The 17,593-nt window shown below is 44.9% G+C and overlaps 1 protein-coding gene across 1 annotated transcript in view; it reads left to right on the top strand.

The window, feature by feature from the left end:
- LOC119956611 (ABC transporter B family member 1-like) overlaps nt 1–17,593 on the top strand; it is a 309,180-nt gene that overhangs the window by 58,735 nt on the left and 232,852 nt on the right. The window contains exons 7-8 of the mRNA XM_038783984.1: nt 4,541–4,715; nt 14,812–14,872. Coding sequence (XP_038639912.1) covers nt 4,541–4,715; nt 14,812–14,872 — 236 coding nt within the window. The remainder of the gene's footprint in view (nt 1–4,540; nt 4,716–14,811; nt 14,873–17,593) is intronic.

Here is a 17,593-nt window from a genome sequence, read left to right as displayed (position 1 = left end):
GACTGAAATGTTAATTGATTATACAAAGGTAGGGTTGTTAGGTGTAATCTGAGACTGTTCATACTTGGATGATTACTTGTGACACTTGGTGGCCGAGAGCTGTGTTTTGTTCCTTTTGTGTGACCTGGGCTCAGCCAGACAAATGCTGGGGATAGGTTATTTGCAGAAGTCAGTAATTGATTCACAGTTTATTGGACTGAACACCGGTCCCACAAACTTGAGTGGGAAGGGACAGTCAATAGAGAAGAGCTTCTCCCAGTTCATCTCTGAGACATAAAATTGATTTAGTGAATTTAGCAGTCACTAGCAAAATAACAGCCTACACTAAAAGCCATATCAGTTTCTCTTCAATACTTTTTTAAAAATAATTTTAGAATACCCAATTAATTTTTCCTATTAAGGGGCAATTTAACATGGCCAATCCACCTACCCTGCACATCTTTGGGTTGTGGGGGTGAAATCCACACAAACACGGGGAGAATGTGCAAACTCCACACAGAAAGTGACCCAGAGTCGGGATTGAACCTGGGACCTCGGCGCCGTGAACATCAGGGCTAACCCACTGCTCTTCAATACTTAACACTAGTAAAGATGACCCAGTGTTTAAAGCGAGAGCCAGTTACTGGTTAATTATCCTTCACCTAAGCAGTGGTTCTGATCCCATGTCGGGGATTCTCCGAGCCTGCGACGGGTTGGAGAATCCACGGGGGCCTTGAAATTCCCGCCATGTCGCTCTGATTCCGGGCCGCCATTTCTCCGGCGGCTGGAGAATCGGCGGCAATCGCACCTGCGCAGTCGCTGAGGTGCCGTTTGAGGGCCGCTGAAATAGGCTGCTGCGGCGATTCTCTGGCAGCAACAGGCTGAACACCCGCCAAGTCCCACTGGCGTGTATCAAACCTGGAGCTTGGACCCGCGGCTGATGTGGACATCTTGGTTGGGGGGGGGAAGAGAGAATCTGACTCCGGGAGGGACCTCCACGTGGTGCAGGCCCGCGATGGGGGGCTTCCGATCAGCGGGCGGCCACGATCAGGAGAAGGTCTACCGCTGTTAGGTCCCCGACATGTTGCTCCGCGGCAGCGTGGAGACGGCAACGACGTGCATGCGCTGGTGAGGAGATGGCCGTTACGCGCATGTGTGGACCCGCGCCGGCCGTGCAGGCCCGCCTTTCAGTGCTGGAGCAGTGCGCAGCACTCCGGCACTGTGCTAGCCCCCTAAAAACCTGTGAATTGCTGAGCCAGGAGGCCTGTTCGCGCCGGCGTACACCACTCCAGTGTTTAGGCCGGCGTCAACGGCCCATGTGCCTGCATAGTTTTTATCCCCCTTGATTTTGCTTGAACCACTTGTCTAATACATGGGGCGGGATTCTCCGTCAGCCGACGGTGGAATCGGGAAATGCGATTGGGCGGCGATTCGGTTCTGACGCCGAAATTGTGATGGGCCCGGGTTTGATGCCAAATCACAATCCTTCATTGGCTCGACAGCGGCATCAATGTCTTCCCGAATGCACAGAGCGTAAACACCATTGGCAGATCATTAGTGGGCCCAAGCCGGTATTCTCCAGGGCTTTCGCGATACTTGCCTTCACCTGGGCAAATTCTTGACGGTAAGGTTCACTTGTGCTTTTGTAAACCATGAAACTGGCGGCTTGGCTGATGAGCGAGAGAGAGGAGGTAGGGCACAGAGAGGTGTGACTGTGGGCTGCCGGGCACACACTAGCCGGGGGGGGGGGGGGGGTTGGTGACGGGGGAACAGGCCCTGTGGCCGGGGTAAACTCACCCCACCGGGATTGGGGCGGGGTCGCCAGGCAGGGACCGTCATTGCCACGGCCTGCAAGGCAGCCATCTTGCTATGCGCCCACCATTGCCCCTGGTTCTGCAGAGTGACACCAGCTGTATGGGTGTCCTGCTCCCCCCCCTTCCCCGCAGCCCAGCCCCCGATCAACCGCCCCCCCCCCCCCCCCCCCCCCAACCCCGCAACCAGTCGCCTTCCACTGGCAGGCCATCAGGCGGCCTACCCATGAAACGCCCACTGTAGCTCCTACGGGGGCACCGGACGGAGGACACGCAAAGTACCGCTGATGAGGGCAGCGCCAGCTGACGGGAGCCCTGGCAGCAGGGACGGGCGCCAGGGCTAGAGGCATGCTGGGCAAGGGTGTGGGGATGGTGGGTGGGTGGAGGACATGTGGGAGCAAGGTCCACAACTGGGGATACCATGTAACCCCTTAGACCAGGTTAGGCACGGAGGTATGCACCATGCTAACCATGCTTATGGTATGCACCGTAATTCATATATTTAAATTGCCACCCTTTTAAATATATGAATTAAAAACCTCTCTCGACAATCCTGTTTGGGTACACTGAGGGAGACTTCTGAATATCCAATTCACCTAACAAGCGGGAATTGTGGGATGAAACCAAAGCACCCGGACAAAACCCATGCAGACAAGGGGAGAACGTGCAGACTCCCTGTGCAGACAGTGGCCCAAGCTGGGAATCGAACCTGGGTCACTGCCTCTGTAAAGCAACAGTGCTAACCACTGTGCTACCGTGCTGCCCATATAACCCCAAGTGCTATTCTTGTATCATTGTTGATTCTTGGCTGCTTTCCACAACCTACAATTTTCACAGTGGGTGGGGTGGGGAGGGCGGATGTTGGTTGTAACTTCACTGTTTGATTGACTGCACAAAGGGTCTATTAAATGATTAGTTGTCTTTGATGTGCGATTATGAATACAGGTCTTTGTTTTGGTTACACATTAAGATGTGAATCAATTTAAATGTATTGAATAAGTTTTCATAAATAGGGATTTTTAAAAATGTAGTGAGCTATATAATAGATATATAGAACTTTGTCATCTCACATGGACCCTGAAGTCTGTCCATTTGTGGGTACTGGATGATTTGGTAAGGAGAGGTGCAATGGCAAAAGGTAGTAGGTGGGGGTCATGAGTTGGCAAGAAGTGGGTACAGAGGCTATAAGGGGCCATTTGGTTGATATTGTGGGCATGAGGAGGTCATGGGGATGGGTGGGTGCATGATTGGCATGTATTGGCATGGGTGAGAGCTAGAGGGCCTAATGTTCAGTAAAACAACTGGGAAGATGTCTCAGAAAACAGAGGGCAGACCCTGGGTCTGTTCTCGTTGGGGTTTGGAAGGATAGGGGGGATCTTATTGAAACTTACAGGATACTGCGAGTCCTGGATAGATGGACGTGGAGAGGATGTTTCCACATGTAGAAAAAAACTAGAAGCAGAGGACACAATCTCAGACTAAAGAGACGATCCTTTAAAACAGAGATGAGGAGGAATTTCTTCAGCCAGAGGGTGGTGAATCTGTGGAACCCTTTGCCGCAGAAGGCTGTTGAGGCCAAATCACTGAGTGTCTTTAAGACGGAGATAGATAGGTTCTTGATTAATAAGGGAATGAAGGGGTTATGGTGAGAAGCAGGAGAATGGTGATGAGAAAAATATCAGCCATGATTGAATGGCGGAGCAGATTCGATGGGCCGAGTGGCCTAATTCTGCTCCTCTGTCGTATGGTGTTTTAAACCAGCTTCCTTGGTATATCGCAGCTCCTCTGGCTGCTTCGGATTTGCATCCAGGGTGGGCGGGCCCAACTCCATTCCACATCCAACCCACCTCTCCCCAGGTCGAAGATCCTGCTATTTTGGGAGGTTTTCCCAAGGTGGATCGGGTGAGCCAGGAAATTTCCTGCCTCCCACTCCCTGAGTTGGAAGCAAAAATCCAGGCCTCGATCTTAGGAAAGGAATAATTGAAACTGTGGGGTCTCAACACTGTGAGCAATAAATTATTCTTCGTGATTTTTAACACGAATAATGTCATACTTTTCCTTTTATGTCTCTCTTTTCCCTCTCTTGATGATACAATTTTTATTTCCCTCTGTTTCTCTGGCAAAACCTGATTTGAGTTTATTTCTCTGTTGTTCCCATTTCTTCCTCAAACCTTAAATCCCATTAGTTGAGGAGAAGGACTCTTGGTCGCAGCCCCTTGGTGCTCACTGCATTGTTTCCGTTTGCACTTTCAGCAAATTGCAGCACTACAATTTCTGGTCTGAAGGAGGAGTAGAAAAAGCCGCAAGGTGCCCCTCTGGCAAAATCTGGGCCAATATTTGTTTTTGACCTAATTAAAGATTCAGACCGCACTGGGAAAGGATTGGGATTGCCCAGGACAACTGAAAGTAGATGTGAAACTATGTGATGTAAATTTAAAATATGCTGCAGGAGATCTATCCTGACTAGATTTGAGATGTTGCTATTGTGGATACATGTGTACTTTGGCATTATGCATTAAAGCTTTATCGTTGTAGGTGCAGCAATGGCTGCCCCGACAGCAACATTGTTGGTTACCACCGCTCTATGTTCTCCACCCATTCCCACACACTTTGTATAATAAATGAGAACTAAAAATATCCCTTAGAAAAACATTAGCAAAAGAAAAGTCTTGTCAAAGCTGTGCAATATTTAGTTCTATGAACTCAAACTAATCGTCTGTTTTTAAAATATTGGGTTTTTTTTCTCTTAGAGGATCTTGACAGAATGATTCTTATCCTCTTTGGCATTTATGTCGGTGGTGCTGCTTGTTCATTTATCCGTGCCTACCTTTTTGTTCTCGCGGGACATAGGCTGGTGGCCAGACTGCGTAAAAGGCTTTTTGGTAGCATTCTAAAGCAAGAAATCGCATTCTTCGATGAGAACAGGTTGGTGCCATGGACTTGTATGATGAATCGTGTAACTTGTGATAAAACAAAGACTATAAATGTTGAGGCTTGTGAAAAAGACTTGTTCTTAAGAATTCAAACTGTATGATTAAACAATGCCGATGGATTTTAATGGTAATTATGTTTCCTCTTATTGAAGTTTATTTGAACATTGATTCCTGTGCATGCTTTCAGAGCATAGTGTTGTTTTGAATCCAGACATCACGGAAAGAATCCCCAGTGTCATAATATACACACAGGTATATGATGGTGTGCAGACAGGCAGTGATTGACACACAGGATGACCAGTGAACACACAGAACACAGCAGCCAATCACCAGACAGGACACAACCACTATAAAGCCAGGGGGCATTAGTTTTCCGTTCTCTCGGGATCCAGCTCCGAGACAGTCGGAGCTCGTGAGCAGCACCATGTGGCAGTAAGATAGTCTGGTCAGGTTAGCCTCAGGTCTCCAGTCAAGTCAGCATAGTGTCAACCCACAGTTAAAGCATGTATGATAGTTCAGAGTTCAATAAAATTGAGTTGCATTTCTTCAAGTGTTGGAAGCCTGTCTCTCACCACTGCAGTAAACGCAGTCCTCGCAGACTCGGCTTACCCAACACATCATGGTACCAGTGAGTCATGCTTGAGTTTGACGGACCTACCTTGAGATAATCTGCCTTTGACCAGAGATCAGCCATCGGGTAACATGGAAAGCGTCCGCCCTCCCCCGCAGCTCCGCATCGCCGGCAAGCTCGGTGCTAACTGGAAGATTTTCAAGCAGAAGTTCCAGTTATATCTTGAAGCCACTGACCTCGAAGCCACATCGGATAACAGGAAGATCGCTCTCTTCCTCTCTACAGCCGCGGACCACGCTATCCACATCTTCAACGCCCTCACCTTTGCTGAAGGCGAGGACAAGACAAAGTTTAAAACAGTCCTGCTGAAGTTCGACAGGCACTGACACATCGAAGTCAATGAGAGCTTTGAACGCTATGTGTTCCAGCAGAGGCTTTAGGGTAAGGATGAACCTTTCCAGTCCTTTTTAACCCATCTCCGCATCCTCGCGCAGTCCTGCAACTATGGCTCCACTTCCGATTCCATGATCCGGGATCAGGTCGTTTTCGGGGTCCACTCCGATCCCCTTCGCTAGCAGCTCCTTAAAGTTTTTTTTTCTTTTTAAATTTAGATTACCCAATTATTTTTTTCCAATTAAGGGGCAATTTAGCGTGGCCAATCCACCTACCCTGCACATCTTTGGGTTGTGGGGGTGAACCCCACGCAGACACGGGGAGAATGTGCAAACTCCACGTGGACAGTGACCCAGGGGCGGGATTCGAACCTGGGACCTCAGGACCGTGAGGCGGTTGGGCTAACCACTAGGCCACCGTGCTGCCTAGCTCCTTAACGTTAAGCAGCTCACCCTTACCATCGCCATCGAGACCTGTGTACTCCACAAGCACGTTAACGACCGGTACTCACACATCAAGGCGACAGAAACGGCACGGCAAAACCCCCATGATGTGGAACGGGTGCAGGCCATCAAACCGCTCCAGGGCCTGAGTCTGGATGAGGGCGGCCATTTCATGCGCATTTCCCGGGTTCCTGCGCATGCGCGCCACGACCCAGGGGACGGCGAGGCCGACGACCGAACTGCGCACATCGTTTGACCGCACTGCGCATGCGCGGTGGCGCACTGAACGTCCTGACGTCGGCGCCATGACGTGCAACAACTGTGGCTCCGCCCATTTAAAGCGGCAATGTCCCGCGAAATCTCAACGCTGTCTCCAGTGTGGCAAGCTAGGCCACTACGCAGCCCTTTGTAGATCTGCTCAACTGCCCAACACACAGCGATCCCAGCCCCAGCACAGGAGCGTCCGGTCAGTACAGCAACTCGTTGCAGACTCCGAATCCGACATTCTTCCAGATCCCGACACCGAGGGCCTCACAACCCCATTCCGGGTGGGCATTATCACCAAGCATACGCTGCCTTCAGCAAAGATGGTGAAACAACTCCCAGTAATGAGCATTGATCCGGACGATGAGTGGTGTGCCACCCTGACAGTCAACAAGGCTTGCATACGCTTCAGGCTGGACACGGCGCTTCAGCAAACCTCACTTCAAAGTCTGACCTTGATACCATCCGCGTCAAGCCAAGCATTCTTCCACCGGCCTGCCAGCTCTTCGACTACAATGGCAATGTCATTGCTGCCAGTGGCTCATGCCAGCTTGCGGTGTCCCATCGTTCTCCAAAAGCGACGCTGCGTTTTGAAATTGTGGGAACCAACAGAGCTTCCCTGCTCGGTGCTCGGGCCTGCAAAATCTTGAATCTTGTGCAGCGGGTTCACACCATGTCGTCCGCAGAGGCAACGGCCTCGCCAGATGTCAACTTCCAAGCCCAACTTGATGACATCATAGCACAATACCACAGTGTGTTCGAAGGCATGGGCACGGTCCCATACCGATACAAAATACTGTTGTAGCCAAATGCCATACCAGTGGTCTATGCACCGCGTCGGGTGCCGGCACCCCTTAAGGACCGCCTCAAGCAGCAGCTGCAAGACCTCCAGGACCAGGGCATCATTTCTAAGGTCACGGAACCCACGGACTGGGTTAGCTCCATGGTTTGTGTTAAAAAACCGTCAGGGGAACTTCGCATTTGTATCGACCCCAAAGATTTGAACCGTAACATCATGAGGAAACACTACCCAATACCTAAATGAGAAGAGCTAACCAGCGAAATGGCTCATGCCAAGTTTTTCACAAAGCTGGATGCCCCCAAGGGGTTCTGGAAAATACAGCTGGACGCGTCCAGTCGAACATTGTGCACATTTAACACCCCGTTCGGTCGCTACTGTTACAACCAGGGCTGTTTAGCACAGGGCTAAATCGCTGGCTTTGAAAGCAGATCAAGCAGGCCAGCGGCATGGTTCGATTCCCATAACAGCCTTCCCGAACAGGCGCCGGAATGTGGCGACCAGGGGCTTTTCACAGTAACTTCATTTGAAGCCTACTTGTGACAATAAGCGATTTTCATTTTCAACCGAATGCCCGTTGGCATCATTTCCGCCTCAGGGGTGTTCCACCGCATAATGGAGCAAATGATGGAGGGCATCGAGGGGGTGCGAGTGTACTTCGATGATATCATTATCTGGTCCACAACTCCTCAGGAGCACATCGATCGCCTCAAGCGAGTGTTCCACAGGATCCATGAGCATGGCCTCTGACTCAAGAGAACCAAATGCTCCTTTGGTCAACCACAATTCGTCGCCTGCCACAGAGACTGAACTTATAGACTGAATGTTGCATTACCTTGTGATCCGTTTACACATCTGTACATATTGGTTTTTTTCTAATTTGTTATCTGCCCTCTATTTGCACTAGACACCTTCCCATGTAAATACGTTAGCATACTTTGTATATAGTCAGGCTCTTGTACGCACACACTCACTATATTGACCTGCACACCTTTTTTTTTTAAAAGGGGGGAGATGTCATAATATACATCCAGGTATATGATGGTGCACAGACAGGCAGTGATTGACACACAGGATGACCAGTGAACACACAGAACACAGCAGCGAATCACCAGACAGGACACGACCACTATAAAGCCAGGGGGCACTAGTTTTCCCGCTCTCTCGGGATCCAACCTCTGAGACAGTCGGAGCTCGTGAGCAGCAACTAGAACATACACCATGTGGTAGTAAGATAGTCTGTTCAGGTTAGCCTCAGGTCTCCAGTCAAGTCAGCATAATGTCATCTCACAGTTTAAGCATGTATGATAGTTAAGAGTTCAATAAAATAAGGGCAGCACGGTGGCTCAGTGGATAGCACTGCTGCCTCACGGCACCGAGGTCCCAGGTTCGATCCCGGCTCTGGGTCATTGCCCGTGTGGAGTTTGCACATTCTCCCCGTGTTTGCGTGGGTTTCACCCCCACAACCCAAAGATGTGTAGGGTAGGTGGATTGGCCACGCTAAATTGTCCCTTAATTGGAAAAAATTAATTGGGTAGGGGCAGCACGGTGGCCTAGTGGTTAGCACAACCGTCTCACGCCACTGAGGTCCCAGGTTTGATCCCGGCTCTGGGTCACTGTCAGTGTGGAGTTTGCACATTCTCCCCGTGTCTGCGTGGGTTTCGCCCCCACAACCCAAAAATGTGCAGAGTAGGTGGATTGGCCACGCTAAATTGCCCCTTAATTGGAAAAAATAATTGGGTAATCTAAATTTATTTAAAAAAAATAAAAAATAAAAATTAATTGGGTAAAAAAATTTATTTTTTTAAATGTTCAATAAAATCGAGTTGCGTTTCTTCAAGTGTTGGAAGCCTGTCTCTCTCACCACTGCAGTAAACGCAGTCCTCGCAGACCCAGCTTACCCAACACATCACCCAGTGCATCATTTAATTTTTTTTAGTTCAGTTTTTTCGCCCCAGCTTATATTCAACTTATTCTGGAATGGATGGTTGGATTGAGAAATCTCCGGACGTCACCCCAGTTGCCATTTATGTTGCAGCAGGATATAAACATACCAGGCAGGAAACCTTCCAATGAGTTGAAAGCCAGTGATGCTCAGAATTGGAATCTGTACTGTGGTGCCGGAGTTATTGATGAACAATAATTTTATTATCCCTGTTATTTCAAAATGTTCTGTGCATATTTATAATTGGTGGTAAGAATATGCAAAGTTGTTGATAGTGTGTTATTCAATGATAATTGAAACAAACATCCTAGATCATTGTAGGTTCAAATTCCTAGTTGATCAATAAAATGTTAATATTTCAAAAAAATTTCACTAACTCTGACAGAACCCATTTTCAGCCATTACATATGTTAGTTGCTTAACTATTAAACCTGAGACAAAAGTTCGGTCACATTGTTACAACAACAAACTGTTTTTCTATAAAATATGATGGATTAATCCTGACTAATCCTAGTTGGGCGGCATGGCGGCACAGTGGTTAGCACTGCTGCCTCATGTCACCGAGGACCCGTGTTAAATTCCGGCTCGGGGTCACCGTGTGAAGTTTCCACATTCTCCCTGTATCTGCGCGGGTCCGTCGTCTCCCCCCCCCCCCCCCCCCCCCCCCCCCCCCGTCCCCCCCCCCCCCAAAAACCCAATGTGCTAGGTAAATGGAGTGGCCACACTAATTTGCCCTTTAATTGGAATTTTTTAAAAAATGTTTTATAAAAGACATCCGTCTAGTCATGAACCTGTAAGAATCCAATCAACAGTTAAAATTTTCATCTGATTATATTGAAAAAATTGCCTTTAACTTTAGGATATTGACAATTGAGGGAATAGTGATAGTTTCAGATTTTTCTCTAGTTTTATTGCTGTTATATTATGTACAACTGCACTACAGAACTTTACAGAAGATGGACATCCGTAGCGCTGCACTGAACTGTGAATCCATGCCTGAATTTTGCTGTGGTAACGATAACTAAACTATCAGCATTTTCTGTCATTACTCCACTGAAACTGAAATCCACTTCAAGATTTCAGACATGTGCAGAGCGATGCGGAAGCCAGACATTGCTGTCAGTGAGTCTAGACTCCTCCATGAGATGTGCAGTAGAGGTACCTATAGACCTCATTGCAATCATGAATGGATTGCCACTCAAGTCTCACTGTAAAAATGCTAGAAGTTGCACCTTGTTGAATGAGATGCCACTGGCTTTTTAACAGTAGGTTAATTTTGTAATTATTCCTAAACAAACAGCCTTACTGGCCCTCAAAAGTTAACTTTTTATATTTGTGGGTTGTCTAATTTCCCCATTGCGATGAAAATATTTCACATTTTTAAAATAATTTTTTAAACAAAAGTCTTACATTTATTTTAGCTTCTATATGTCATAAATTTTTAGACAGCAAAATAAATCTAAATCAAAAATGAAATTTAAATTAAATTTTACGTCCTTTTCATTTCCTGGTTTGTTGTGTGTGAGCATTTAAAATGTTTTTGGTTGCCTACCTGCTTGGTTACATCACTTCTGCTGCACAACAAGACATTGCCTTGATTTTGACTCCAGAAACTGCCATGGGGAAAGGTGAAATTCCTGCCACAAAGATTGCTAGATCTTTGTGGGAAGTTTTCTCCAAGGTTAGCAGCAAGTGCCCTTCCTTTGCCACTGACTACAAAATCCAGACATGAGCTGCAAAGTAGAACAACAAAATGTAACTGTCGTGACCAAACTACAGAATACAATATAGCGAAAGCCAGACAGGCTTCCTGTGAAAGGTGAATTTCAAAACTAGGATTGTTACAGAAGCATTCCCAGTAATCATTTTTTTAAAGAGTGCAAAACAGCCGGTTTCTGATGACTATTTACTTAAAATGCTCAGCTGCAGTTTGTGACACACTTTGAGCCATAGTTTATTAACTGATTACACGGAGGAGCATGTAGACTAAGACAATCTTTGTAATTAAAATGATTGATGAGGAACAAAGGAATGATGTCAGACACAAATTACAAGCTTAACCTATTTAAATTATAATGAATGACAAGACAGTCATACCTCACTTTGACCAAGCTCGATGTTTTCGCAATGAGGCAAAACCAATTGTTAAAACATTGCCGACATGGTAGAGCCCCAAAATACACAAACTTTAGAGTTCATTATTGCTTTTAAATTACTAGCCATCTTTCTAATTTATTTTTTCTTTTTCTAATAAAATGAACCAGATGTAAAACTAAAATTAAGTTAGTCACACTAGTGGTGAGTTGAGGCTCTCTGGAAAAAGTTAAAATTTTCTGAGTGATCTGATCAGTGATGTTATTGTTTCAAAAACAATCCATTTTATATTTTGAGATCAAAAGATGAGCGTTTTTGCTTTCTCTAAAATTGTGTTCTAAGTGTTGTACTGTACAATTTTTCCCCTCTAAATTGTGTTATAACATAGAACATAGAACATAGTGCAGAAGGAGGCCATTCGGCCCATCGAGTCTGCACCAACCCACTTAAACCCTCACTCCCACCCTATACCCGTAACCCAATAACCCCTCCTAACCTTTTTGGTCACTAAGGGCAATTTATCATGGCCAATCCACCTATCCTGCACGTCTTTGGACTGTGGGAGGAAACCGGAGCACCCGGAGGAAACCCACATGGACACGGGGTGAACGTGCAGACCGGAGTCAGACAGACAGTGACCCAGCAGGCAATCGAACCTGGGACCCTGGCGCTGTGAAGCCACTGTGCTATCCACTTGTGCTGCCCAACTAAAGTATAAGGTTATGTGACTGTCAAGACGAGACGAATGAAACCGTTGTGGTAGTGAGGAATTTACAGCTGTAATTATTTAGTCAATTCGAAATCAATAATGGTTCGAAACAGGGTTTGCTTTTCTGTGTGCAACAGGAGGATGTACTTGATGAAAGTAAAATGTTTCAAAGCAAAAACAAAACTTGTACATTAATTGCCAGATTTAAGGAAATAAAGACAAATGCTTTATGGAATAACCATATGTCTTTGTCATAATAGTCCTGGGCACTTTTTGAAATACTTAAAATATCAAATTTGTTTTTAAAAACTGACTATTTTAAATTAGTTTGCAAGTTAAAACTGAAAAACCTCTACCTGTTTTTACTTATAAACCAGAAGAATATGAAAGGAAAGATAAAGGTCTCTTTTATGTTTGGATCCTTTTAATTATTAACCAATTAATTTTGATAAGGTGGCATGTTTTATGTCACTAGTGAAGAGAAGTGCTATGTTTGACAGCAACTTTGAGCCTGCAGATCCATTTCCAGTGAAGATCTAATCCAGATGTCTGAGCTTTAAGACATATCTTTCAATAGTACTTTGTTTTGTCATTGATGACCAACTGAGCACAGTATATGCCTAATGTAGCGACCATTTATCTTTCTTAAGCCCTGTCAAGCTTGGCTATCTTCAATCTTCCTCCACATGGTATCTGATGTAGCACATATTTAAAATATGAAGAAAATGTCAGTAAAAGCACTTCAAAAGCAGCCAGCACAGAAGTGGGATTTTGTGGCAAAAGTTTAACAATGAATGACAGCCTCAAAGTAAAAAAACATATAAACAACTCGCAAAATGGAAAAGCTCTTTGTATTTGCAAGTCTTTTCTCATTCTGCCTTTTTCAGTTACGGTCAATAATGTTAATAGTTATGACTGAAATAATCTTGGTTAAGCGCAGGTGTGGATATGTGCCCGTAGCCTCTGTCAATATTGTTCTATAAATAATGCTGAAGGCTTCCCACGTTCACTCCCTTTTGGCGTAGTAGCTCGTCTCTGAGTGCCTAATGTGTGCTTTAGCGGGAAGCACGAGTGTGAAGCTACAGCCGTCACTTTGTAAAATCGGAAGCAGAATGGTACATGTGCATTTTATACTATGTTTGGTTGCATCTAGTTGACTATCAAAGGTTGTAAATTTACATTCTAAAGATTTAGTACATAGCATTTTAGACAGTGACAAATAACTTGGCTGGGATTAGTAGGGAAGTCCTGAAACACTAAACATACGAACATACAAAATAGGACCAGATGTAGGCCATTCAGCCCCTTGAGCCTGTCCTGCCATTCATTAGGATCATGACTGATCTGTATGTGTTTCTAATTCTACATTCCTACCTGCTCCCGATAATCTTTGCTTCCCTTGCCTAACGAGAATCTTATCCACCTCCACCTTAAAAACAGAACTGCAATAATGTGGAAATGTGTACAATCATCAGAATATGTTAGCTGTTTCATTGCTTTTACAGTATCTGTATGAAGCTGCATGAAACCAAATTGAGTTTGTTAATACTTTCCCTTGATAGAATTATCCACTTTTCGTTGTGTTGCCTTGTTTTCTTTTGTAGTTTTTTTTCAGAAGTGCAATATTTTTCTTGTTTTGAGGATTGAGTTGCCATATGAATTTAAAACCTCAGAAATAATACAGAATTTCTTTTTCTTTGTTAATAAATTTAGAGTACCCAATTCATTTGTTTCAATTAAGGGGCAATTTAGCGTGGCCAATCCACCTACCCTGCACATCTTTGGGTTGTGGGGGCGAAACCCACACAGACACGGGGAGAATGTGCAAACTCCACACGGACAGTGACCCAAGGCCGGGATTCGAACCTGGGACCTCGCTGCCGTGAGGCAGCAGTGCTAACCACTGTGCCACCTGCAGCCCAAAAATCATACATAATTTCAATTAAGTATACTCTTTATCCCAAGTTTCATTCTATTAAACGCCAGTCATCTGACTTTAGAAATTTCTTCCGGATGGTCTATCAAAGGAATTTGTTTCAATAGTTGAAAGCTTATTTGAAGGTAGGTTTACATATCCTAGATGCTGATTCCAGCCAGGCTGCCTGTGTGTGGTATATGCAGTGATAGTATTGAGCTCCTGAGAGCCAGAATGATAGAAGCTCTGAAGACCACAGAAAATACACATTACACTTGAAGTGGCAAAAACCTAAGTACAGGGTGACGGACTGGAGTATATAGCATGAGGGAAACACGAAGAGTGAAGAGAAGATATATCCTTCACTTTTAATATTTACCCTAATTATTTTACATAATTAAATGTTAAGTAATATAGTTCCAATATATGCCACTTTTAGACTTGGAGCAAAAAGGGGCTGGTTTAGCTCACTGGGCTAAATCACTGGCTTTTAAAGCAGACCAAGCAGGCCAGCAGCATTCGATTCCCGTACCAGCCTCCCCGGACAGGTGCCGGAATGTGGCGACTAGGGGCTTTTCACAGTAACTTCATTGAAGCCTACTCGTGACAATAAGCGATTTTCATTTTACATTTTCATTTTCAAAAGCAGATACTTCTGAAATGTGGAACTCCAAAGTTCTGGCATGAAGTTTTTGGACCAGGATGTAGTCTGCAGATCATAAACAAAATTTTTACCTAGGAAATGAGCATTTTTCTATGATTTTGTAGTTTACTTTACTTCTCAATTTTTTGCGCAAATGCTTATATTTGGAAACTATAGATGGTGTTTGCAGTCTATTGAAATTACTTTTTTAAGGGCATCTTTATTAACATGCAAGTAAACTTCATACCATCTTGAGATTTTGGTCAATTGATTCATATTTTTAACCTCTAATTAAATTTCCTCCTTTAACAGAACTGGCGAATTAACAAATCGCTTGTCATCTGATACTCAGATCATTCAGAATACTTTAACGGTATGTATTTTTTAAAAAAAAATTATATTTTATTACAAACATGTATCAAAAGAGGTTACAGCGAATAAACACCCCGGGAAACATACTTCCCAACAATCAACTATACAGTTTGTACAGATTTCCCCCCTATTTCAGCCCCCCCCCCCCCCCAAACACGGTCACAAACATCCCCCACCTTTCCTCAAACCCCCCTGAAGATCCCCTTAACTCATCCTTTATCTTCTCTAATCGCAAAAAGTCGTACAGGTCACCCAGCCAAGCCGCTAACCCCGGTGGCGATGCCAACCACCACTCCAGCAAAATGCACCGTCGTGCACTCAGAGAGGCGAAGATCAAGACATCGGCCTTCCTCCTCTCCTTGAGCTCCGGCTTTTCTGAAACCCCAAATATCACCACCAAAGGGTCCGGGTCCACCCCCTGCACTATCCTGGCTAAGACCGCAAACACTCCCGCTCAGAATCTTCCCAATTTTCCGCAACCCCGAACATGTGAGCATGATTCGCTGGCCCCGCCCACACCACTCACACTCATCTGCTACCCCCTGAAAGAACCCGCTCATTTTCACCCGAGTCATATGTACCCTATGCACCACTTTCAACCCTTACAAGATTCCTCCTCCATCCTAACCCAGTCTACCCCTTCTCCTTCCCACCACTGCCGCACCTTGTCCACATTCGTCGCTCAATGCCAACCCTCCCTGCTGTCTCTGCTCTGTAGCAGGGTCCTCCCCACCCTCGGCACCTTCCCTGCCCATACAAAAGTCAGAAATGATCATGTCCACTTTCCGAAAAAAGGCCTTTGGTATAAAGATCGGGAGAACTTGAAAGATAAACAATAACTTTGGCAGAATATTCATTTTCACCACTTGGACCCTCCCCGCCAGCTAAGTCCAGTGTATCCCACTTCTTAAGATCCTCCCTAGTATCCTCCACCAGCTTCGTTAAGTTCCAATTATGGAGCCCGTTCATTTCCTCGCTACCTGAATCACCAAATACCTAAACCTATCCCTCGCTCCTGTAAATGACATCCCCCCCCTAAATTAGCCCGCTGTGCCAGCTCATTACTTTAACGGTAGGTATGAGGACAAATGTGAGATGGATGTATTTTCAGCACAAAACAAAATTATTGTTATTTGATGTTTTTCAGCAGAACTGGAGGTAAATGCATAAATAAGAGCACAACATAATAGAATATGTACGAGGTTTGGAGACCAGACAAATTCCAGACAAGAAGATACTTAATGCAGCATTATTGTGACAATTTGTTGAGCAGCAAAAGTTATACTACTAGTTCACAGAGGTCTTCTCCCTGATTCTAGTGACACAAATGGATCTTGACTGCTTCTCTCTTGTCTCCCTCTCTACCATCTCCAAATCTGTGTGACAAATCTCTGTTTTTATACATGTTACATTCTGATTAGCCGATGCAGACGAGTCACTGCTTTGATTAATTGTGTTATTTCATCTGGCAATGCTTTAATTAATTCATTAATCATGGTGATGACCCTGAGTACTTTCAAACAGCATATCCTTAATGTGTAGCCAGTTCGTTCTTAACTCTTTCCTGTATTCACATTCAAAGGCTTGCTGACCCCTGCTTCAATTCGATTATGGCTACAAAGTCTATCTGTCCATACATTTCCAACAAGCTATATCTTCTTTTTTTTCCCCCATTACATGTTGGTGACAATCACGTTGGTAGCGTAGTTCATACATGTAATAGTAATAATCTTTATTAGTGTCACAAGTAGGCTAACATTAACACTGCAGTGAAGTTACTGTGAAAATCCCCTAGTCGCCACACCATGGCACCTGTTTGGATACGCTGAGGAAGGACTCAAAATGTCCAATTAACCTAACACACCTTTCCCCTATTTCTTTTCATATTCAAGTTATCTGTCCTTGTTACAATGTGGTTCTGATTGACCGACTCGAACTATGCAGTCAGCATCATTTATGAGCTCATACAAAATGCACATAAAAGAATTCATAGCATGCAAATTGTAATAGGTATAAAAAGCTCACATTTCCTAGAGTCACCATCTTGAGGCTGAAATGCGATGTAGCATTAATGCCTCCTAATTAATCACCTTTTCCGTAAGTGTAATTTCAGTAACCATTCTGTCTTGCCCAGCAGTTCTTTTAGTGACATACTTTAAACAGAACAAAGGGGAAAACGTACACAGTCAATGTCAGATGAACAAGTAAATGAATTGGGAACAATATTCTTACCCAAGGGTTGCTCTACATTACATGTGGCTTCCCACCAATGTGCCACTACGCCAAGATTTTTAACGTGTTCGCTTTTAGAATTGTCTTGCTTAATTTGATATTGCAGTCTTTTGAATAACGGACTTAAGCTTCAAGGAAAGTGGGAGAAACCGGTGACTGAATTGTACTGCTGATTTTGAAACATCAGCCTGCACGGAGGAGTTAATTCTGGGCCCAGTAACTTAATGGATCCTCACAGGAAGTAATGTTTTGGTCGCTATTGGTTTCATTTTCGTGGGTTTGAAAAATAGTTGACCTTCACACAGTGATGTTAGGTAGATATGGCTTATCTGTGGCTGTCGGGCAGCACTGATTCACATATTTTTCAATGAATTCTTGGGATGTGGGCGTGGTTGGCTTGGCCAGCATTCATTGCCCAACCAGTCCTTGAGAAGGTGGTGGTGTGCTGTCTTCTTCAACTGCTATAATCCATGTAGTATAGGTACACCCA

Source organism: Scyliorhinus canicula, chromosome 1 (genome assembly GCF_902713615.1).
Source record: "Scyliorhinus canicula chromosome 1, sScyCan1.1, whole genome shotgun sequence".
NCBI classification, from domain to species: domain Eukaryota; kingdom Metazoa; phylum Chordata; class Chondrichthyes; order Carcharhiniformes; family Scyliorhinidae; genus Scyliorhinus; species Scyliorhinus canicula.
The sequence above is the reverse complement of the archived record's forward strand: the minus strand, read 5'-3'. Positions and strand labels throughout refer to the sequence as shown.